We start from the raw sequence: 22,688 nt of genomic DNA, 5'->3' as shown, positions 1-22,688 counted from the left end.
TGGGATGGCAAACTCAGAGTATTTAGAGCCTTCTTTTAGTGCAAGCTTACAGGGCTTTTGACATATTAAGCCAGGACTTTATTCTACATTTTACCTCTTTAAGGGATTGTAATGATAGCATTTCAGTTGGAATCTGGTTAAAATGAAATGGGATGTAGAACATTCGGCACCTTTTCCCGTAGTTAGTATATATGGAAAGTTTGAACGGGTTTATTTTTCTTAATACCTTGAGCTTGTTTTCAGTGTGTTTAAATTTATTTGAGAAAAAGTTTCTAGTAATTGCTACATGCGTGAATAGATCTTCAATGCAGAACATATCAGCAACGAGCATCCGTTTGGTGCTTTCAAGGGCCTCCATTGACGTGACATACAAAACAGTAGCGGAAATTCTGCTCAGTATTCTATCGATTTGACTGATTCTTGACGATGCACACGAACCATAAATAGTGACGCCATACCTTAAAACGGACTCCCCTAGGGCCTTAAACACCAGTTGACGCAGCCTGAAAAAAGTATTGAATTTTATCCTGTACAGATGCATAGAAATTACACAGAGACGTTTGATGAGATGCTCAACATGGGCTGTCCAGGTCATGGTGGCGTTAAAATGAATGCCCAGATATTTGACTGTTTCAGAGAAGGGTAAAGGAACACACTGGCAACTAAAGCAAACATTACCATGCAGAATAACAGATTCATTTAATATAACTTTTTTATGTGGATTTCTGAAACAAACCAAAGTTGTTTTTTGTTTATTTATGTAAATCTGATTACCTGAAAACCAGTCGCACACTTGTTTAACATCCGACTGTAGCAGCTCTGCAGCCCTATTGTATGACTCGTGCGAAACCAGCAACGCCGTGTCATCGGCGCATTGGTAGAGTAATGAATTCAGACCTGGATGTGCTAAATCATTGACATAAATATTAAAAAGGAAAGGTCCTAAAACGAAACCTTGTGGCACGCCATATAGAATTGGTTTGAAATGGCTGAGGTCATCTTTGACTCTCACAACCTGAGCACGATTGGAGAGGTAGCTATTGAAAAAATGCTGATAAGGCCCGCGAAATTCAATTCTGTCTAGTTTCTGTAACAAAATCCCGTGGTCAACAGTGTCAAAAGCTTTGGATAAGTCTAAAAATAATCCAAGGACAACCTCGTTTCTATCTATATGCAAGTTAATGTGATCGCACCAATAGGAATAGATATTCAGCAACAAAGTTCGGCCCCTTACCAAACTACTGTGGCCTGTCTAACTTTATCCATTAAGAGCACAAAAAGAAAAATAAACTTTGCACAAACTCTCACCAAAGCATCCTTTTTAGGAGAACTAACAAACAAGGAAACGACAAAGAGAAACGCCGCGCAAATCGCCAGGCGCATTTTGCATCGAATTGCCTATCGGATACCTTCTCGGGGTCGTCCCAGAGCTGCGCTAAAAGACCACTAAAGAACCAAAAAAAGCTGGGCATCTATGGTGGGTCCCGAAGCGAGCAGGATCAAAGGAGCAACGACAAGAAGAGTTCTCGGCAGCTTCGGTGCAAATTAGATCACGGCTACTGTGCCAGGACGTGTTGTGAACCCGTAATAGAAGCAGGCAGCTGCGATCACCTCTGCTCAAAACACCTCACACGAAAACAAAGAAAAAAAGTTTCGAAGTGACTGACACCGAAAGATAAAAGAGTTGTCTGCAGAAGATTCCGTTTCGGTTCGATCCTTTGTGTACGAAAATAAGATCAAAGATCCGAAGGTGATTCTAGCGTGGTGCCGCGTTGGACGGTGGGAACCAGCGCGTGACGCGCACCTAAACATCGTGTTCCGATAGCTTATTTCACATACAGCGTACACGTAATGTTTTGTAGCACATGTTATACATGCTAAGTAACAGCCAGTATGATATGGTAAACACATCTAATAATCGTATTGAAATGCGCACAAAATAGCATTTATATAGCGTTGCAAGAAGCACACTCGTTTTTATCCCTTCACATAATGTGCCGAGTTTCTTAAAATAACATTATATTAAAATATGTTTGCATATTTTAAAGTGTTTACATGGTTCTACAGTTACAAGTGACAGATTAAAAGCTTATATGTCTCATGGCCCTTTAACTTTTTCTACATTATGCATAACTATAAGCATTTTGTACGCTTTTTTGCCATTTTTGGATTGAAAATTTGAAACGCGACAAAGAAGGAAGCTAATTTAATTAGCAACAGGAACACAAACCGTGAATTTCTTTCGTATACGTTCGTGCAGAGGAACTGCAAGAAAAATATTTTTCTCGGCGCTTCATTTAACAAGCGCACACCGTCAGAATGCGCTGTGCAAATATTCATTGCTTCGTATTTTTAACCATGGGTTCATACTATTTCGAATATTTTCAAAACTTATATGTCAGCACTCTCAGTTGTCAAAGAAAGAGGTACGCCTTCACTATTGTTCACAGTCAGTGACGACTTAGTCATAATCATTAAGAGTTGTATCATGCATTTTTTTTCACTCTGTCGCCACATGACTTAACGAGCACGATAGACATCAACAGAAATGATAAAGCAACAATTTGTTAGCAAGCATTTTTTTATGTGTGATGAAAAGAAAATGAAAATGGCCTCAAGAGAACCTGCCTTTAGGCTAGTTGGTTTAGTTTTATTCTTGATATTTAAGGCGCGAAAAACGGGACATATATAGCACGAAGGTAGACAACAAGACGAAGCGACACTTCAAACTAGTTTATTATCCTTTACAAAAATTTCTTTAGACAGTCTATAGACTGTCCATATACTTCTGTCTATAGAGTCTTTACACTCTCTATAGACGAACCCTAGAGAACAGTTTATAGGTAATACAAAACCTATGGACAGTCTATAGAAACCTATAGATTTATGGCCACACACTTTCAGTAGACTTTTGTTTATAGACAGTATATAGACTATGAGTATACGAAAAGAAATATCTATAGAAAGGCAATACAGTCTATAAGGAGTCTATAGACTCTCTATAGACCATTTTTATAAGAGATGCACAAGAAACGTACAGTTATAATGCTTTCATCGGCGCATGCGCTGACAGATCGCCCAAAAATAAAGATCGACATGATGAAGTAGGCACCAGGAATCGCTGCTCAGCCGTGTACAACTGGAGTTGTACTAGCCGGATTTTTTTTAAAGAAACGCTTCAAGCAGCTGCCTGGGTCCGTGTCTTTACTTATACAGAGAATGCGTATTTTTGTCTAGCATGGCTCACAAGTACCAGACTCGCACTTTTTAATGTGCTTTGTTAAATGTGGTTCCTAGTTAATTTGTTCTACATTTCACTCATGTTCCTTTGTTCGCTCATTAACGCATATGCCAGTTTGTCCTACGCCATGCGGCCACTCCTACGGAGGCAGTTCAAGAAACACCTCCTTGAAGATGCTGTACATACGCTTGGCACGATGAAGTACGTGCTGTCTGATGCCGTAGATGGTGCTTGCACATGAAGTATGTACGCAGTGGAGCCCGTACCGACGCCTCGGACTACTCGCTGTGCTAGTGGGGTAAAGATCTCAAGCTGCTCCCCTTACTGGGAGCGGTTCTCTTTTATTGGCGAGCACGGTAGAGTGAAGAGGAACACGCATCTGAGGGAGTGGAGTCAAACAAAAGTTTCTGCTTCGCCGCTGCCGCTGGTATTTCGCAACACTTCAAAGAGCCGTTAAATGTCTAGACCGATCTTTCAGGGTCGTCAGTACAGGAACCTTTTGTTCACCGGGCACGACGGTGCGTACGCAGGACTTCGCCCAGGACCTGCGGCGTTTCGTGGTGCTGAGCGTTGCGCTTCTGGTTGCGCTGGCGCTACTGGTTCTGCTGGCGCTGGTGCCGGCCGAAGTGCTGCTGAGTCGCTGGGCACTGCCGCTGGGCCTGGTCGGGTGGCTGCTGCTGGCGGGCCCCACGCTTGCCTGGACGGTGGCCAAGGAGCACATCTCGCCCGTAGACCCGCTGGCGCCGGCCTTTGTGGCCGCCTTCTTGCTGCATGTGCTGCTGCCGCTGCGGCCAATCGCCGCGCTCCTCATGGGACCGGGGAGCTCGGCCGGCCTGCTGGTCGCCACGGCGCTGTTGGCCGACTGGGACACGCGTCACTTCGGATGCCAGGTCGGTAGCATGCGCGTCCGTTGCGGCCGAACTCGTAAGCCGCACTTTTTTTTAACTTCCATTTCTTTTTTTTTTTTGGGGGGGGGGGCACTCTAGGACATGTATGCAAATTAGATTCGCGGAAAACAGCGCCGTACGATAAAACTACCGGCCCGTGTTTCCGTCCTAAACCCGTACCCTGGATTGCAATGATCGAGCAATCCTTTCAGCAAAGATAAAATGATAATCTCTGCACACAAGCGTTGAGTGTTTTTCGCCAATGCATCGAATGGACCTTGTTTACAATAATGCAATAGGTTCCAGAGCGTTTTCCGTCTTGGCCATTGCCTATGCTGAATGGGCTTGCACGTTGCATCAATAACTCTCGGCTACGCCCCTCACCTGCCGAAGTAGCGGGAAGTGGAGAGAGGTCTCGCGCCTCGCCGTTGTCGAGCCCTCGGAGAACGACATTTGCGCGATGCTGCTGTATACGGCAAGCGCAAGTGGCCATCTACGGATGACCGCGTTACCGAGGGCTTGAGGCGCGCACGCAACGCCTACACAGTCTTTGAGCTTGAAATAAACCAGAAAAGCGGGAGACCCCGCAATGGTTTCGACACAGACAAACAATAAATAAAGGGAATGAAATCAGCAGCACTTACTTGCATCGAGAGAAGTCAAATTTTAGCGAAACAAAGCGCATATTAACACATAAAGAATAAATGTAGCAAAACTCATTTATTGTACAAAGTGAACGCGTACTCAACATGCAGTAAGAGACCACATCACTATAAAAAAGACCAGAAAGAAGAGCCAATTTTGGCAGCTTTGCAACACAAGTCATACCAAAGCGTTAAGAACGAATAGTACAAAAAGGCGATAGAGACGAAATTTCCCAAACGCCTTTTTACTTTCTCCCCAGTGATAGCTCTGCGGGGTAACTTCTGGACGTCGAGAACGGTGTGGTTGGCACCAGCGGTATTGAAACCCAAACCCTTAACGTTCATCTGCTCTCGTCGTAACGAAAAGTTCAAAGCTGCCTTGCGCGCTCACTTTTCAGCGCAGTGAACCTTACGTTTTCTCGGTACTCAGTGCACTCCAAACGCTCTCAACTATTCACTTTCCTCTTATTCGTTTAGTGTTCTACGCAAACGTTTGATTTCAGTTTTTTTGGTTTACGTCCGATAAGTATCGACTGTATTTACTGAGCCTCCTGCCCTCTAAATCGCCTGCCAGGGGCCCTTTAGAGCGTGACAAAAACCAAAATGAAATCGAGAGGGCAGCGTTGCTCGCGTTCGTTCGCAGTTGGCTGCGGGGGCACTGTTCCTGTCGATGGCGACGGCCGTGGGCTGGTACCACCGGCACATGCGAGACGCTGCGCAGAGCCGCAGCTTCGCCTCCACGCAGGAATGCATCGAGGCTCGCATCAAGCTCGAGTACGAGAAGGAGCAGCAGGTAAGGAGCAACTGCACGCGTCCGCGCTGGGCGTTAAGCGCGCCCGCTGCCTGCCGAGGAATAAGAAAGCGTGCCGCATACGCGAAACTGCAGGGGAAAAAAAACCGAAGTAAAACAACGTCGGCGGCGTGAACAGCGGCCGGCTGTCTGATAAATGGGCCTCCTGTGCTCGCGAGTGAAGCAGCGCTCAAAAGTTTGCCGCTGGAGTCTAGAAAGTACTCCGTTTGCGTGCAGTGGAGCCGTCGTCTTTACAACGTTCTTGGGCGCATCGGACCGAAGTATATGCTAAACTAGAGCTATGAGTGCAGCTGCGAGGACATCGTGCAGATTTAAAACTGACAGTGAAACAGAAAGAAAAGGATGACGTGCATTCTCGCAAAGCAGCCTCTTTTCCTTAAGCGTCGTACATGACGGCATTTAAGTAAGCGCTCACGCACGCGGGAAAGCGACAGTGGCGCCTGCATTTGGTTTTGTTTCCTTAAACGGAGTGGGTTAACAAGAGGGAAAACAGGAAGCACTGCGACCAAGCACGACATTCAATGACCCCCATGCAACCAGCCGCAGAAACGAATACCTCATTAAATTGTACTCGGCGTTACCCACGGATAGTGATTAAAATGCGTAGCCCCATATTGTCACGTGATGGTGACAATGCCGTGGACAATAGACAAGCAGAATGTTGTAAAATTCAAACCCTTTATGGCGCACACTTGCGCCCACAAAGAATTCAACAGCTCGGCGGTCGTCAAGCAGAATGCCTGCCGCTCTGAACCGCGCTCAATTTAAAGCTGACAAGGAACCTTTGAGATAGAGCGCGGAAAGAAACTGCAGCAATCTTCAACAATGCAGAAGCCGTTGTGTGTGGCTGCGATTATTCGATAGAAACCTGGTCCTGATAAGACCGCGCGCCAGCGGCTTTGAGCATCAACAAACACTACAAAGCTTCGCGGCATTACTCCGCTCTCAAAGATGCATCGGCCCGATGTTTGAACGAAAAGAACGACGGGCAGATTAAACTCGGACAATTAAAAATAAACACAGTCTGCAAAAACAAAGCGTCCATCAGCGCGTATAATGCGGCTTTACATGGGTATGCGAGGCGCCGCTGAGATTCTGTGACTCCGTCGTGAACGACTTCGTAGTCAAGTTTCCGATTCGACGACGGATCATGTAGAGGCCAAAGTACCGGCGCAAAAGCTTTTCACTCAGCCCGCGGCGGCGAACGGGCGTTCACACCCATACATGATCACCAGGCTTGTATTCCATGTGGCGGCCGGCGTAGATGTAGCGGCGGCGAATTATAGTGTCAGGCGTCGGTGCGCTGTTTGTCCTTAATCCTTAGGCGGGCAAGCCGTCGCGCTCCTTCTTTGCGCGGAACGTAGGCGGCGGCGTCGAGGTTGTCTTCGTTCGTGACGTTCGGTAGCGCAGCATCGAGTGTTGTGGTAACCTCCCTCCCGTGGACGAGCCGAAAAGGCGTCATATGGGTTGTCTCCTGTACTACAGTTTTGTAAGTGAAGACAATGCAGGCAGTCTGCGTCGGAGTAATTCAGCCCATATTTGAGGCCACTGTGACGTTGAACTCTATAGAGGGAGGTGACCAGAGGGGGCCTTTGAATTGGTAAGCCAGCACAGGGCGTGGTGATCACTGACTATCTTGAATTGTCGTCCATACAAGTACGAGCGAGATTTTTATGTCACCCAAATGATTGCGAGGCACTCCTTCTCGGTCGTGGAATAGGTAGCCTCTTCCTGCTACAAGGAACGGCTAGCTTACGCGATTACTTTTTCCAAGTGTTCCTCTCTCTGAACGAGGACAGCGCCTGGGCTCAGCTGCTTGAGTCGGTATGAATTTCGGTCTCGGCGTATTCGTCAAAGCGCCCAAGGACCGGAGGGGACTGCAAACGCTGAAGTTCCTTGAAGGCTTCCGCTTGAGGCGCTTCTCGCTTGAATGACACATCTGCCTTTGTAATCCGCCAGGTCAGAGGTTCGGCGATGCGTGAAAGATTCTTGACAAACCGTCTGTAATAGGTACACAGTCCCAGAAATCTGCAGACGGCTTTCGTGTCATCAGGCTGCCGTAACTGGTCCATAGGGGCTGTCTTCTGTTGTCGGGGCGCACGCCAGCCTTGCTGATGATCTGGACGAGAGACAGCAGCGCCTGGGAGGCAGTGCGGCATTTTTAACGGTTCAGAGCAAGTCCGGTACATTTGGCAGCGTCCAGTACCATCTTCAGCAGCTGCAGATGTTCGCCAATGTTTGTCACGAAGACTACAACGTCGTCTAGATACACAAGGCGGGTTTGCCACTTGTGGCCTGTCAACACAGGGTTCATTACTCGTTGGAATGTGGCTGATGCGGAACAAAGCTTAAATGTGCCCTTTAACTTGTACAGGCCTTACAGCGTGATGAACACTGTCTTTTATTGGCCTCTTTTGTCAACTCCCATTTGCCAGTACCTGGAATTCAGATCCATCGACAAGAAGTTAGCATGGCAGAGTCGAACTAGCGTATCTTTAAAGGGTAGACGTCTAAAGGGTATTTGTAAAGGGTAGACGTCTTTCTTTTTTATGTCTTTATTTCTCACTAGAACACCCGGTGTCACTCGGGAGCTCTTGAACAGTTGGATAACGTCATCGCAAAGCATTTCTTCCACTTGGCCACGGACGGCTTGACGCTCTCGTTGCGACACACGGTAGCGGCTTTGACGGAGAGGTCGGGTGCTCTCGTCATTTACAATGCGATGTTTGTTAATCGACGTTTGTCGACCTTTGACGACGACGAAAAACATTTGCTGTCATTTCGAAGAAGGCTGTGGATCTGGCCTTGTCTGTTCGGGGGCAGGGCTGGGTTTATGCGGTTATGTGATGATTTGTCGGTATGCTTGACTGAACTTCGTCAGTAGCACCTGAGCCTGTTCATTGCGGAAACGGGAGATGCCTCTTGCGATGCCAAATCCTTGGTCTAATAGCAAATGCGTTTTTCCTTCAAGATGCCTTCAATGTTCTCGGTATGCACGGCACACAGGGGGGACGATGACGCTTGACCCGGGAGGGACGCTCACTTCTGTGCTGAGACTCAGGAGTGCATGATCTTCGAGCATTGTCTTCGACTGTAAAGCTTCCGCCGTACAAAGCGCGATAAGCTTGGAGCGAAGGTCGATGATAGCTTGATGCTCAGTCAGGAGGCCCATGCCCAAGATTACGTCGTGCGAAGACTGCTGCAGGACCACAAAAGACTCAGGGTAGGTGCGTCCGTTGACAGTCACACATGCATAGTTCTGATGGCGTAATAAGGTGTCCTCCAGAGGTACTGCTTTGTGGGCCATTTCAAGCCGTCGCGAGTTTGGTCGTGCGGGCGGCGAAGGGTCCGCTGGTGACGTAGTAACTTGCTCTCGTGTCGATCAAGGTGGCAATCTTTCGGCCCCTTGAATCGCACGTTGGCCTCGAAGTTCGGTCAAAGCTTCTATGGGTATAGAAATCGGGACTCGGGCGGGACTTTGAGGCTTTTATGGCTGGCGTCGGCGTCATAAACTTGCGTTGCGTCGCTATTGGGCTTATCTTTGTGAACCTCTATGGGAACCTCTAGAGGCGTCCTTGAGTGTAGTCGGCCCGACGCAAGTACTAATCTACCACGCGTGGCCGCTGGTTTAGCTGTGGTCGTGGCGCATCATGGAAGAAACCCCGAAGGCCCATTCTTCTGTATGGGCAACGCCGGGAGATGTGGCCAGGCTCACCGCAGTGGAAGCAAAGCGGGTGACGCTGACCGGGTGTACTCCAGAGCTCTGCTTTTCTGTGCTGAGCTTGCAAGATAGGAGGGCGGGCAGTCGAGTGGAGTCTGGGCCGGTGCATAGGGCTCCTGGTGCAGGCCGGCAGGATGAATTTGGCTGCACACCACGGCGGCATAAGTCATGGCCTTGGGTTTTGTAGGAGTCGGAATTGAGGTGCCAAGTACGTGTTGCACTTATTCCTGTAATACACCCATGAGAGTCGCATGCTTGAGGCTGCGGGAAGACGGCAGCAGTCGTCGCAGTTCCTCGCGGGCGATTTCGAGGATAACTTTCCACGAGCTGTCGCTGGTGGCGGTCATCGTGTCCGGGTAAATTTCACATACTTGAGCCGGGTGGTTATACTGCCGAGTCCGGACGTCGAGGGTTTTCTCGATCATGGAGGCTTCCTGTGTCAATTCCGCGACATTTTTTGGTGGCTGGCGTTCGAGGCCGGCAAAGAGTCGGTCTTTGACGCTACGCATTACAAATTTTCCTTTCTTTTCCTCGGTCATATTGGGGTCGACGCAGCTAAAGAGGCGCTAAACCTTTTTTTTTGAGACTTTAATCCAAATGTTACACATAACTTGATCAAACTTGCCTGGTCCCATAGCCCGACTGGCTAGTAACGGGACCAATTGATTGAGGGAGCAAAATAATTCGGTATGCGATCACACAGTGGCAAAAAGAAAACAAAACTAAATGCAGACATTTGAAAACTCATGTACTAAATCTTCAGAGGGTTACAATGTCAAAGGTTATTATTCGTTCATTTATATTTCATATCTACTGAAGAAGAAGCGCTTCATTGGCAAGGAAAAATTGCTTGCTGCTCTCACTTCTGTGGTATAGAATTCCCTAAAAGAGCGCCCTGGAACTCTTCTTGCGTCGATCGTAAGCATTCCTGGAAACCGGTAAATTAAATCAGTTGCTCGCTGCAGCTCTTGTACTGCGCGCTGGTAAGATAAGTGAGCTTAATGACAGGGGCCATCATATATGCTGCTATTCTCTGCATCATGTCAGCAACACTTAATAAATGAGCGAAGTCCAGCGGAAGTACATGCGTCAGCTGAAACAGTGGTTTCTGTTCTGTTTGAAAAGGTAATGATTCTTATTGCCTTCTTTTGTTGGTAGCTAATAGGTTTTAAGCACTTTTTATAGGTACTGCTTCATGATGCTATGCAGTACCTCAGATAAATATCCACGAATTAGAATGAGAAATGTAAAATACGTAGAACCGTTGCCCCAAAACATTCACGGGCTTTTAGTAACATGTCTCAACCGTAAGCTAGCTTCTAACATGCCTTACTTATATGCGATTGCCAGTTAATGCCTGAATCAAACATGACACGTAAATATTTAAACGAGGCTACTCGCTCTAATAGGGCAGTCTCTAGAAATAAATTAAACCTATCAAAACGTAGCTGTTTTTTTCCTCGCGTGAAAAATCATGTATTTAGTTCTGTCAGCTTTTATATTAATTGATTTCTTTTAAACTATGAATGAACTCCATGAACCGAGCTCCTCGTGAATTTTATCGCCGAGCTCATTTGAACTGTCACCAACAAAGATTAACGCCGTATCGTCTGCGTACGTTAATGCTTCGGAGTATTAAAAAAATAGAGGGAAAGCCATTAACATAGAGTGAAAAAAGAATGGTTGTAATAACTGAGCCTTGTGGTACCCCTAGGACTACTGATTGAGTTTAGGACACGAGGCCATTTATCACTACTAGTTGCTGTCTGTCTGAAAGGTAGCATTTAAGGAGCAGATGAATTTTACCTCTGAATCCATAATTATGAAGCTTAGTTAATATATTGTGGAAAATAATATATTGTGAAGAGCTTACTGGTTTTGACTTAGCAACAGCTATGAATGAGTTTTTTTGTGAATGTAGCCGATTCTATTGTTGATGAACCTGACCATTATACCACATATCAAAACCTCGTCACGCCCATACCGAATTCGTTAACGCTTACCCCAACAACGCCTAATGAGGTGACCATGTTAATACATAACATTAAAACAACGTATCAACTGGATACGATGACATAAAACCTGTCTCCTTAAAGTATGTGTCCGCGTCCGTATCAGGAGTTCTAGCTCTTATCATAAATATCATGTTCACAACCGGTGTATTTCCGGACGACCTGAAGGTTGCTAGTGTGTGTCCGATTTACAAAAGAGGTGACATAAACGAAATTACTAATTACAGGCTCATCTTTCTTCTGCCTATTTTATCTAAAATATCTGAAAGCGCCATTAACCGCAGGCTACAAAATTTCTTCGCCAAACATAACATTATAAATGATTTGCAGTACGGGTTTTTGAAGAATAGGTCTACAAAGAAAGTGTTGCTAACAATTGAAGACAAAATTATGGATAACATTCAAGCGAGAAAACACACGCCTGGTTTGTTTTTAGACTTCAGAAAAGCTTTTAACTGCGTCCATCATACTATTCTCCTCCATTAATTAAATTGTTGCAGTGTGCGTGGAATTTCTACAGCCCTGTTTTCTAGTTATTTAGATAGCCGTTTTCAGTATGTCCACATTAACTGAAAAAAATTCAGAGAAGCTCCCCATCACACAAGGTGGGCCACCGGGCTCAATCTTAGGGCCGCTCCTATTTATAACTTACATTAATGATATATGTAATATAAGATATTCAACAGACATGGTAATGTATGCTGATGACACAAACATTTTTTTCAGTAATAAAGCTCTGTGCACACTTGAAGGCAAGGCAAATGCATACATAACTAACCTTCACTCCTGGTTGCAGGCAAACAGACTGTCAATAAATCTTTCGAAGACGCACTACATAATTTTCAGGCCTATTACCACTATAGAACGACAACTGCTGAATATTTATTTTGCTAACACTACGATTGAAAGAATTTCCAGTCACAAATTTCTTGGTGTTTGGTTTAGTGAGACACTGTCTTGGAATACACGTTTTGAAACTTGCTTCCAGTCTGAGCAGAACAGCTGGCTGCCTTTACCGACTGGCTGGCATCATACCTACGTGGCTACAGATATAATTGTATTATGCACTTTTTTACTCCAAAATCTGCTACTGCATTCTCGTCTGGGGAACTACAACTTCCGGTAATTACGAAAAATTAATTACGATGCAAAAGAAAGCACTGAGAGAAATTGAAGGATATCACGGCCGACCACAAAACCTCTGATTATTGCCACTGTTCATCAAACACAGCATTTAGAAGGCAGATCAGATATACTTCTTCCGATTATTTCAACATATTCACAAAAACCGACTACACGCTTCCATTCCTGACAATTTTTCCACAACATACCACTTCAGAACGCAAAGAAAACTGGTTCCTAAAATCCGGTCCGATTACGGTAAACAGACACTATGCTGCCAAGTTCCTACAGCCATAAATAATTTACAGCCACCCCTTGACGTTAATTATTCCACATCATAGTTCAATAAGAACCTTAAGCTTTACTTAATAAGTAGTAACATTCATTTTTCATATTTCACTCGAGATTTCCTTACATTTACTGTGTGTATTCTATGAAACATGCTACTTTGAATAATGATTATGCATTCTGATGAGTAAATCTTAGTTGTGTTACCTGTTCTGTGGACTTTCTGTAGAAAAGTGTGCGTTGCAAATTGTTTTTTTTTTGTGCATTATTGTGTTACAACCTGCATATACGTCCTCTTTTTTCCGTACTTTTACTGCAAATGAGATTTTCTCATTTTTTTGCCACTGCATTGCCAACTGCATATGAGTGCTGAGGCCTTCGTCAGGCAAGTCAGCCTTTTGCCTCAGCTCCCCCTTTCCATAGAAAGGTTTGGTTTGGTTTATGAAGGTTTAACGTCCCAAAGCAACTCAGGCTATGAGAGACGCCGTAGTGAAGGGCTCCAGAAATTTCGACCACCTGGGGTTTTTTAACGTGCACTGACATCGCACAGCACACGGGCCTCTAGAATTTCGCCTCCATCGAAATTCGACCGCCGTGGCCGGGATCGAACCCGCGTCTTTCGGGCCAGCAGCCGAGCGCCATAACCACTCAGCCACCGCGGCGGCATTTCCATGGAAAGAAAATGAAATTCAATTGAATTGAATTAACGGAATCGAATGCCTTCCTTATGCCTAGGAAAGCAACGATAGCAATCTTATTCCTGTGCAGGGCTTTGTTAATGTGTCGGATTCGTACCGGTACTGAAGTTCATGTGGATGTGTGGTACCGGAATTTCTTCGACGTAACCGAGGACGGGCACATTCGGGAGCTGGATCTTGGGCTCGAGGAGTCGTTCGGCCCTTTTCTTCTCACAATGGTTGTGAACGCCTTCAATAGCTCCTTCTTCAACGGCTCCCATGTCCTTTAGAATGGCTCATGGTTTTCATATTACGTATACGTGCTGAGCCCTCCAGTGAGAAAAAGGCGTGTCTGAACTGGTGCAACCATTTTCCGGGGGCCTCGCCTGGGGAGCCGTTGAAGTTGGCGGCGCCCGCGGCTGCTGCAGGATGATCGGGGTCGACGTCTGTGGTGGGCTCATGGTAGACGTTGAAGCTTCTCTTCGCTCTCGGGTGTGCTCTGGCAGTGTCCCGAGCTCGGGTAGCTCCCCTTGCGGATGTGGGCTGGCTCGAAAGACTTTTGGCAGGTCCTCCAGGTGAGAAACGAAGAGGGCCGGCGCCACGGCTAGCAGGGCGTGTCCGGTACGTGGTCTGTACATCGTACATGGCCCTGTATAAATTTTTATTTGTTATAATTTCTTTTTGATACCAATAAACAGATTCTGTTTCACACAGCACATCTACCAGATGTCACGTGGCGGTGACAATGCCACGAACAATGGACGACCAGAATGGCGTAAAATTCAAATTCTTTATTAGATGGACTTGCGGCCGAAAAGAACTGGACAGCTTAGCGGCGGCGGTGGTAGCAACAAGCGTACTGGGCAGCCGTCGAGCACAATTCCTACCGCTCTGGGCCGCGCTCTATTTAAAGCTGACAAGGAATCTTCGAGATAAGTCTAAAAAAAAACGACTACAACTATCTTGAACAATGTAGAAGGCGTTGCGCGTGGCTGTGATCATTCGAGATTAACCTTGACGCGTCTCGCGCCTCAAAGTGATAAAGCGCCTGCCGGCAGCCTTCAGCATGAAAAAAACAAACAGTACAAAGCTTCGCGGAAATATTATCGCGCGCCTTTTGGGAGAGCGAACACGCCTTGTAAATTTTGTCGCCTTCGCTGAGTGCTTAAAACTATTTCACTTCGACCGGCGACGACAGCGCCAGATCCGTCTTTCTCTGCATGCTCTTTTGCTGACTAGAGGCACCGAGTAATGACTGCTCGGAGTTTCAGAGCTCTCAGCAAATACATACAGACTGATTATGAGAAGCCTGGCGGGAAGATATTCATTTTTCGCCCTGATAGTTTGCCTCTCGCGCTCTAGAAAACTGTGGAGCAAATGACCAGTCTTTGCAACTTGCGCTCTCGGCATTCGTTCAGTCTCGACGTGATTCATACCTTCCACATCAGTGATCTCGAGCGCAATCCATCCTCCCGTTAGGCGTTGATAAATGGGCCACTGAGTGAAGTTTGTGACGTTGTGACTATGAGACACGCACGTTTCGACCTTGGGAAAAACTTGGGCTAGAGATTAGTTTTGTACTTACTGCACCTGCTTTCATAGAAACTCCAGGAAATCACTCCGTTGTCCGTTGAGACTTTCGATGCGTAACGTAGGGCTTTAAGACACGCAAAAGCACGCAACATGAAAATAAAAACAAAAAACCAACTTCAAAGAAAAGAAACTATACGCAGTCGATAAGTGGCCGCAGCAGAACGCGGTGAATTCTACAGCAGCCAGCGGCTCGAAAATGTGAGACGATATAAATCAAGTTCGCACGAAAGCTTCCTTTTTTCCGAGGTGGCGTTCCGTGCACGTGGCGCAATAAATGGCGCATGAGAAATTTTTTCCATTGCAGAGGAATAATCGATAGTGCAAGGGCAATAGCAAAAGCTCTGTAAATCAGAATCACAGCCTTCCCTTCACCCCGCATTCCCACATGTCAGTACGAGCGAAATAGAAGCAGTAAATTAGCCTGTGAGGGACATTCGTCTGCATTAGTTTGCATTCGTTGCAGGGACATTCGTTTTGGACATTCGTCAGTGCGATGTTTCAACTGCGCAACGTGAAAAGAGGCTGCGATTGCACGAAGAGAACAGGATCACATTATAAACATCATGCTTCGACAAGCTTCGATTACGCCGGGAAGAAATTTTTTTTTTTTACGCAAAGAAGACACCCCGGTGCCGTCCAGATTGCAAGAAAACTGGAGGGGGGGGGGGGACGAGCAAAAGAAAGGGGAAAGCGAGGACAGATACACTGTGAAGGTAGTTAAACAATTGTATTCAAATCTTTTAGCGGGTCGCGCTAAAAAAGTCCTGCTTTGTTCGCTGCTATAGGTGGCCTAGGCATTCAAACCCATTAAGCCAATAACAACTGATGGATATCGGAATAGAGCGCTGTATTTTATCCACGTGAAAGTTTAGAAGTTCACTTTCAAAGAAAAACTGTAGTTCATTTGGCTGGCTTTTTAATTTTGAATCTAAAACAAGCTTTTATTTTTTCAGCTTGCATGTAAAGAAGCATTGCATGAAAATCGCTCGAGGACTGGTCCTATTCACCTAAGGAAACGCAACATAATTTCATGTGCAAAAGAAAACTGCGAGCGCAGAAAAAATAATTATTTTGAAAGCGATTAAATGGCTTTTTAAAAGCGAAAGTTATCACAAAAGGCTCTTGGATGTAGGAGTGCTAGGTACAAAGACATCTGTGACACCTACTATCTTAATTTCTTTCTCTTTTTTGAAACTGGTCGTGCATATATACACACTACGCCTTTAATTCACTGCGGCTTCAACGTTACCCCCGCATCACTTTGCGAGAAGGCAATATGCACAGGCTTTATGCCTAGCGGGCTCCGTCTTCTGGGGTGAGCGCAGGTTTCAAATGTTTTTACGAGTTTTCAAACGTATACGCTAAGGTTTCGGCGAAAGCACCTTTTAGATGCGTGTCCGCTTCGTGATCTTTACTCCCATCGTGGCTACGTTCTTGACGGCGAAGCTTTTCTTATTGAATAAAAAGGCAGCGCAAAAAAAAAAAACAATACGACCACAGGAGAAAGACATCACAAAAACAAGCGTTGGTGTTTGTGCTGTCTTTCTCCTGTGGTCGTATTTTTTTTTGCGCTACCTTTTTATTCAAGTATGAGTCACCAACTAGCCCAGCAACAAGTTTTACTGAAGCTTTTCTTCGGCGGTTTGTCGCACTGAACAATTCAAATTGGCGGGAGGCGGGGGTGCGTGGTCGCCCGCTTTTATTAAGTGCTCCCAGCTTCCGTCTCTGCTTGGCACTGTCAAAGCCGTTGCTTGAGCCGAACTACGGCGGAGTTCCGCAAACGGGGTGTAGGTTTATCTCCACTCGGATAGCGGCGCCTGTATAGTACTGGCCGCGTAGGCGCTGTTTGCATTCGCGCAAATGAGGCAGAAAATGTGCCGAAAGGATAAGGAACAGGATTGAATGCCCTGTTTAAAGACCAGAGCTGCAAAGCGATTGTGCGCGACAATAAAATCAACGCCCGAGGTGCTGCTATTGCACGCGACCGCAGTTGAAAGGAGGCTGCGCGAGTGAAGTATATACGTGTTTTCTGTGGCCATGTTAACAATTTCTTGTATGTCCGCTGCTGAGCTTGAATGACAACGCATACCGCATACACGGCACCGGTGTAAGTCGGGCAAGTTGGTCCTCTTATATCTCTTTAGGCTGAGGCGTGTTGCAGAGATATCATTCACCCTCACTTTCATCCGTTTAAAACGCGATTTGGAGTAAAGCGGAATTGCACCCCGCCGCGGTGGCTCAGTGGTTAGGGCGCTCGACTACTGATCCGGAGTTCTCCGGTTCGAACCCGACCGCGGCGGCTGCGTTTTTATGGAGGAAAAACGCGAAGCCGCCCGTGTGCTGTGCGATGTCAGTGCACGTTAAAGATCCCCAGGTGGTCGAAATTATACCGGAGCCCTTCACTACGGCCCCTCTCTTCCTTTCTTGTTTCACTCCCTCCTTTATCCCTTCTCTTACGGCGCGGTTCAGGTGTCCAACGATATATGAGACAGATACTGCGCCATTTCCTTTCTCCCAAAAGCAATTATTATTATTATTAAAGCGGAATTGCCACGCCAACAGTGGTGCTCTAAACGGGCGTGTGTTTACCTCGATGGCCAACGCGACAACTTCGTTCGAATTTTGCGCCGGGAAATCTGAAATTATTAAAATAGCAGTGGGGAGTCGCACTGCTTACGATAGCGCAGATGACTGTAGCTGCCGTTGTTCCAACGGCAAGATAGTGGAAGTCTGTCGCCAATTAGAGGGAAAAGACTTCGGTACGCGACCGAGGCCCGGGTCAGCGGCTCATGCATGTGCAGGGGCTGAGAAATCGCTCGCGGAGAACGAGCAGCTGCGGGTTTAGTGACTCTGAAGGAGGTGAAATTTTGTTGTGAGGCAAAGAAATGTGCATATCAGTGACCGCAGTTGCCCTGTCGCCCTGTTTTCGCTGCGCTGCGCCGAGCGCGGTCGTCAGTGCACACCCCACGCTTCATCGTGGCTGAGGCAATCGCTTTGCGGCACGCGCTGAGCACTTGGCGCTCTAGAGGGCGCTCAGGAGCAGTCGGGTGCGGTTGGCTGCGGTGTTAGTTGCTTTCAATTTACACAAAAGACATTTGCGTGGCCGGACAGGAATTGTAGGCGCGAGAGTGAAGGCAATAACGATGGCTACGGTCATCATGCCGAGCTGTAAGCAGTGGATAGCTTGATCCTGCAGAAGGGACTCATTTTCAATTTCGTACAGCATCGCTGCGCGAGCTGGTGGTCGGAATCTGAGCCGACCACCAGCTAGGAGACCCTGCAGTCCAAACCCGTACTGCAGAAGTCAACGAAGATGCATTTGCAGAACAATTGACGAGGGGGGTTGAACAGCGTGCCTTTCAGCGGAAGGCGGCGGCAATGTGGGCCGACTCCCTGCTGCTCAACTATTTTATCTTGCGAGAGAAGCTAGTGAGGCGCATCTGGCATTTAGGTCTCACAGAGTATGGCCGCTTTATCGTGGTGAAATGACTTTTCATAAAACGGTTCGCGCAGCCAGCTCTTCTAAAGGCATGTCACAATAAACGCTTGACCATAAGCGAGCTACTAAAGCGTCCTTTTTTTTTCATTTGTGGTCATTATTTCTTTCCCAACACAGCTGCGATTGAGGTACCCCTTATGGCTTCATGAGATTATACAGCAAGAATTTACTCTCACGGAATATACGGCCAACGCAGTGCAATGCGTAGCGGCGGCTGTGCTGAAATGTGGTATAGACCTCTTTTCATATTTGCCTTTTTTGAGCGTGGCCATTTTTTCACTGGGCTGTGCCAGCAGCGTTCTGATTGGCGGACTTCATATAGGCATCTACTGCGCTTGCGCAGCACATCCCAACACGCACACGCGCTCAGTCGGGCTGTAAAGAGTTAAAAGTTCTTTACAGTGACTGGCGCTCCTGCTAATCCGCCAAGCTCGCCGTGGAGCTAGTTCTGGTGCAAACGAAGCGTGTTGTTGCTGCTAGCATGGCCGTTTCACTGAGAGCCTTCTACTTGGCAGTGCCATAGATTATATCACACGCCTAAGCTATATTTTCACGCGGGCCGTACGAGCCGCACAAACCGCCCGAAAATTTGTGAAAAGAACACGCATGACTACGAGACTTAGCGTAGGATCAAACGAAGGAAGCAGTTAATAAAACGAAAACAGTGAGCACAAGCATGCAACCTGGAAACGCAAAGCCAATATGACTGCGCACACGCTACGCTTTACATAACCTTGTAGTTTAACTTTCGAACACTAGCTTTAGAAACAGAATCCAAATTGTGCACCTTGGGTCACTATTCGCCAGTGCTTAAGTTCCCCCCTCCCCCCTTTTTTTTTCGAATGGGCCCGACACTGATGACGCTTTGCGGGAATTCATATCCGCAAAACGCAGTCCCAGCCCTGATTGACTGCGTAAGTCCAAGATCAGACCAAGGCATATATTTGTATTTCATTTTAGAGACGCCCCCTCTACCCTCATGAAAGACAAGAAAGAAATTTTAGGCTGACTGGCCACGCTAGCAGTAAACTGCGTCGGTTCTCCGTCAGCCCTTTAGAATCTGAACCAAAATGATTCAGCTATTGGGGATACAGAGGCAGGAATCCTTTGTATTATGCCCTAGTATACTCACCGCGCAAAGCAAGGCCCATTACAAAACGTATGTCCCAAGAATAACGGCCTGCATGCTCAGATCTTCAGAGATATCGTGATCGAGCTCGCAAAAGCATAGGCATTTGGAAAAGTGCGTGAGCCTTTTTCAATTGAAGACCTAAGGGGAGAAAAAAGGCGGCTGAAGTTGGCTTGAGAGTACGAAGCGGTGTTCCCTTTTTACCCCGGGACGACGCGAATGTTAAAAGCAGAAGACCAAGCGAAGGAAAACAGCGCTTTCAGCGGCAGCAAACAACCCCCGTCTCTGGCACGACAGACGAAATACAAATTCATCGCACAAATACAATCCGTGGAAAGTTCGAGAAATATAACTGATAGCGACGGCAAAAAAAAAGTAACAAATAAAACGAGGAAAATAAACAACCAAAAAAATAAAAGTGATAGTCAAACGCAGGCTCATCTTGAGGTAATAGGAGGTTGTTTCTTGAACTCTACAGTTCGCAATTTGCGGACCTTTTGCAAAGCCCCGAAGTTTCTGGTCAGAAGCACGCTCGCCAGGCAATTTTCTTGGGCCTTGTCTGCTGCACGTCTGTTGTGCACATGCGTGTTCCGCTCCCTGGGCATTTACCATCGTGGCGCCCTGGAGAGTGGTTCCTCTCTTTTCTTCCTTTCGGGGCACGTTGTGGCGCCTCGGACAGAGAGCTTTTGTCGAAAATAATTTCCCTTCTGTTGCGCAGCTAACGCTGCAAGGGCCGCGCAGTAATTGGATTAAATCTGGTAATGCGCCATTTAGCGGTACGTGCCCGTGCACAGCAATGAGCGCAGATGGTAGCGACGCTTCTCTTAGTCGCGCACTTGCCTTTTGCCCCCAGGGAGTGAACAGGCGCCCCTCATGCCTGCACTCAAGTTCACAGGGAAACGTCGTGCTTAAAGGAGCCCACACAGCGCGTTTGTTCCGGATGTAAGTCACGTAGGCATAGCACGCGACGTCACTTGCGAAGAGCTCAATCGTGTAGTTCGGCACAGTTTCCAGTGCAGCCTCCTCACAGGAACATCGGTGGTCAATCTAGAAACTGAGAATAAATAGACATATGAGCTTACATTAGCTCCCTTTCCACCGGTAATTCTAAGTTTCTACAAAATACTCTGCCTTCAATACTTGCTGATAACCCAAAAATGTTTTCGAATTGTATTGACCCGAATGAGAACTCCACAATTTTGTTAACAGATTCAAATGGCCAAAGTGTTTCTGGCAGTGAATGCCCTACGCTAATGAGTGAAATATTTGCAAAAAACTTCTCTAGTTCTTCTGTCTCACAATTTTCAATGCTTCCGGTTCCGAACAATGCAATTATGCGCCCCATCACAGCAGACACTGTAGGCATCCAGAATGTTGTAAACTCGGTAAAAAAATACTCTCCGCCCGGCACTGATGGTATTAACTTTAAACTTCTTAAGAGTACTAACACAGTGCCTTCGCTGTTTCTCTCTAAAATACTTCCGCAAAGCTTAGACACAGGAATCCTGCCGCGTGATTGCAAATTCTGGAAATTGGTACCAGTCTTCAAATCTGAGAACAAGCACTTACCAAATAACTACAGTCCCATCTCGCTTAGTTGTATTCCGTGTAAGATATTAGAACACATAATTTTTTAGCCTGAAAAGTTTCTTTGAGTCCATTTTATTTTTTAATTCTTCACAGCATGGGTTCAGAAAGCAGTACTCCTGCGAAACCGAGCTCTTCTCTTTCACGCACAGGATCAATGCCATTCTCGACAACCATTCATACGCAGACTGCATGTTCCTGGATTTTCAAGGGTTTTTGACAAGGTATGTCACGAACTGCTATTACTTAAACTCCGCCAAATTAACCTTGACGACCGGTTGCTAAAATGGATTGTTTCTCGTTAATCGCCAATAGTTTGTAGCAACCAATGATTGCAGCTCATCCTTAATGGCAGTTTCATCTGGTGTCCCACAAGGCTCTGTCGTAAGCCCTCTGTTATTCTTTATATATATAATTGATTTGCCTGATTGCTCGTCTTCATGCATTCACTTATTTGCCGATGGTTGCGTAGTGTTCCGAGAAATTAAAAATTATAGTGATATACTAACCCTTCAATCAGACTTAGGCTGAATTTATAACTGGAGTGTCAACTCAGTAATAGAACTAAATGTTGATAAATGTAAAGTAATGTGAGTAAGTCGCAGTTCTAACACCGCTCCCCTTTACTGTCTGATTGGGTCACTACCAGAGACAGTAGCGTGCTATAAATACTTGGGTATCCATACAACATAAAATTTAACATGGAACCTCCACATTAATCACGTCGCCAAAAGCGCTAATGGGACTTTAGGATATATAAGAAGAAACTTCTCATTATCCGCCTCATCTCTAAAACTTGAATTACACAAAACATTTGTTGGGTCAAATTTAGAGCACACAGCTTCGATTTGGGACACTAATCACGCCAGTTTAGTTCATAAACTAGAAATCATTCAAAATATTGCACCTCGTTTCATTCTTTCTGACTATAATCGCACTACCAGCATAACTATAATGAAATCTCATCGATATCTATCTAATTGGTCTCTCTTTTTTTAAGTTTTCATCATCCCACACTACCACAAGAATTCATCTCGCCGTCAGCTTACGTATGATCTCGTCGTGACCACCATCAACAAGTAGCTGCTCCGGCAGGCCGCACTACCTCATTCTCAGTGTAGTTTGTTCCCAAGATATCACGTGACTGGAACCACCTTCCCGCATCGACAGTAACCATTGTTAACGGCAAATAACTTTCGTTCCGCTATATTTAACGAAATTGAACTCGCTAAGATTGTATAACTGTTTCTATTTCATCGTCAATTGTATTTATAGGCTACCTGAGGGAGACACCTGAGTACCAGAGGCTACCAGAGTGTATTACTAGGCTACCTTTAATTATAGTGTCATTGCATTTTAGTTAGTATATGTTGTTATAGTATTAAATCACTCCGCTCTGTAATGATTTGGCCCTCAGGTATATGCAACTAACTAACTAACTAACTAACTAACTAACTAACTAACTAACTAACTAACT

General features: G+C 46.1%; 1 protein-coding gene across 3 annotated transcripts in view; it reads left to right on the top strand.

The window, feature by feature from the left end:
* Nucleotides 1-22,688, top strand: part of Ac76E (adenylate cyclase type 2 Ac76E) — a 466,144-nt gene that overhangs the window by 194,057 nt on the left and 249,399 nt on the right. For all 3 annotated transcript variants that reach the window (XM_077647989.1, XM_077647990.1, XM_077647988.1), the window contains exons 3-4: nt 3,772-4,131; nt 5,416-5,565. In XM_077647989.1, the coding sequence (XP_077504115.1) occupies nt 3,772-4,131; nt 5,416-5,565 (510 nt within the window). The remainder of the gene's footprint in view (nt 1-3,771; nt 4,132-5,415; nt 5,566-22,688) is intronic.

The sequence above is a fragment of the Amblyomma americanum genome, chromosome 1 (genome assembly GCF_052857255.1).
Source record: "Amblyomma americanum isolate KBUSLIRL-KWMA chromosome 1, ASM5285725v1, whole genome shotgun sequence".
Taxonomy (NCBI): domain Eukaryota; kingdom Metazoa; phylum Arthropoda; class Arachnida; order Ixodida; family Ixodidae; genus Amblyomma; species Amblyomma americanum.
Note: the sequence above shows the minus strand (reverse complement) of the source record. Positions and strands in the feature narration are given on the sequence as shown.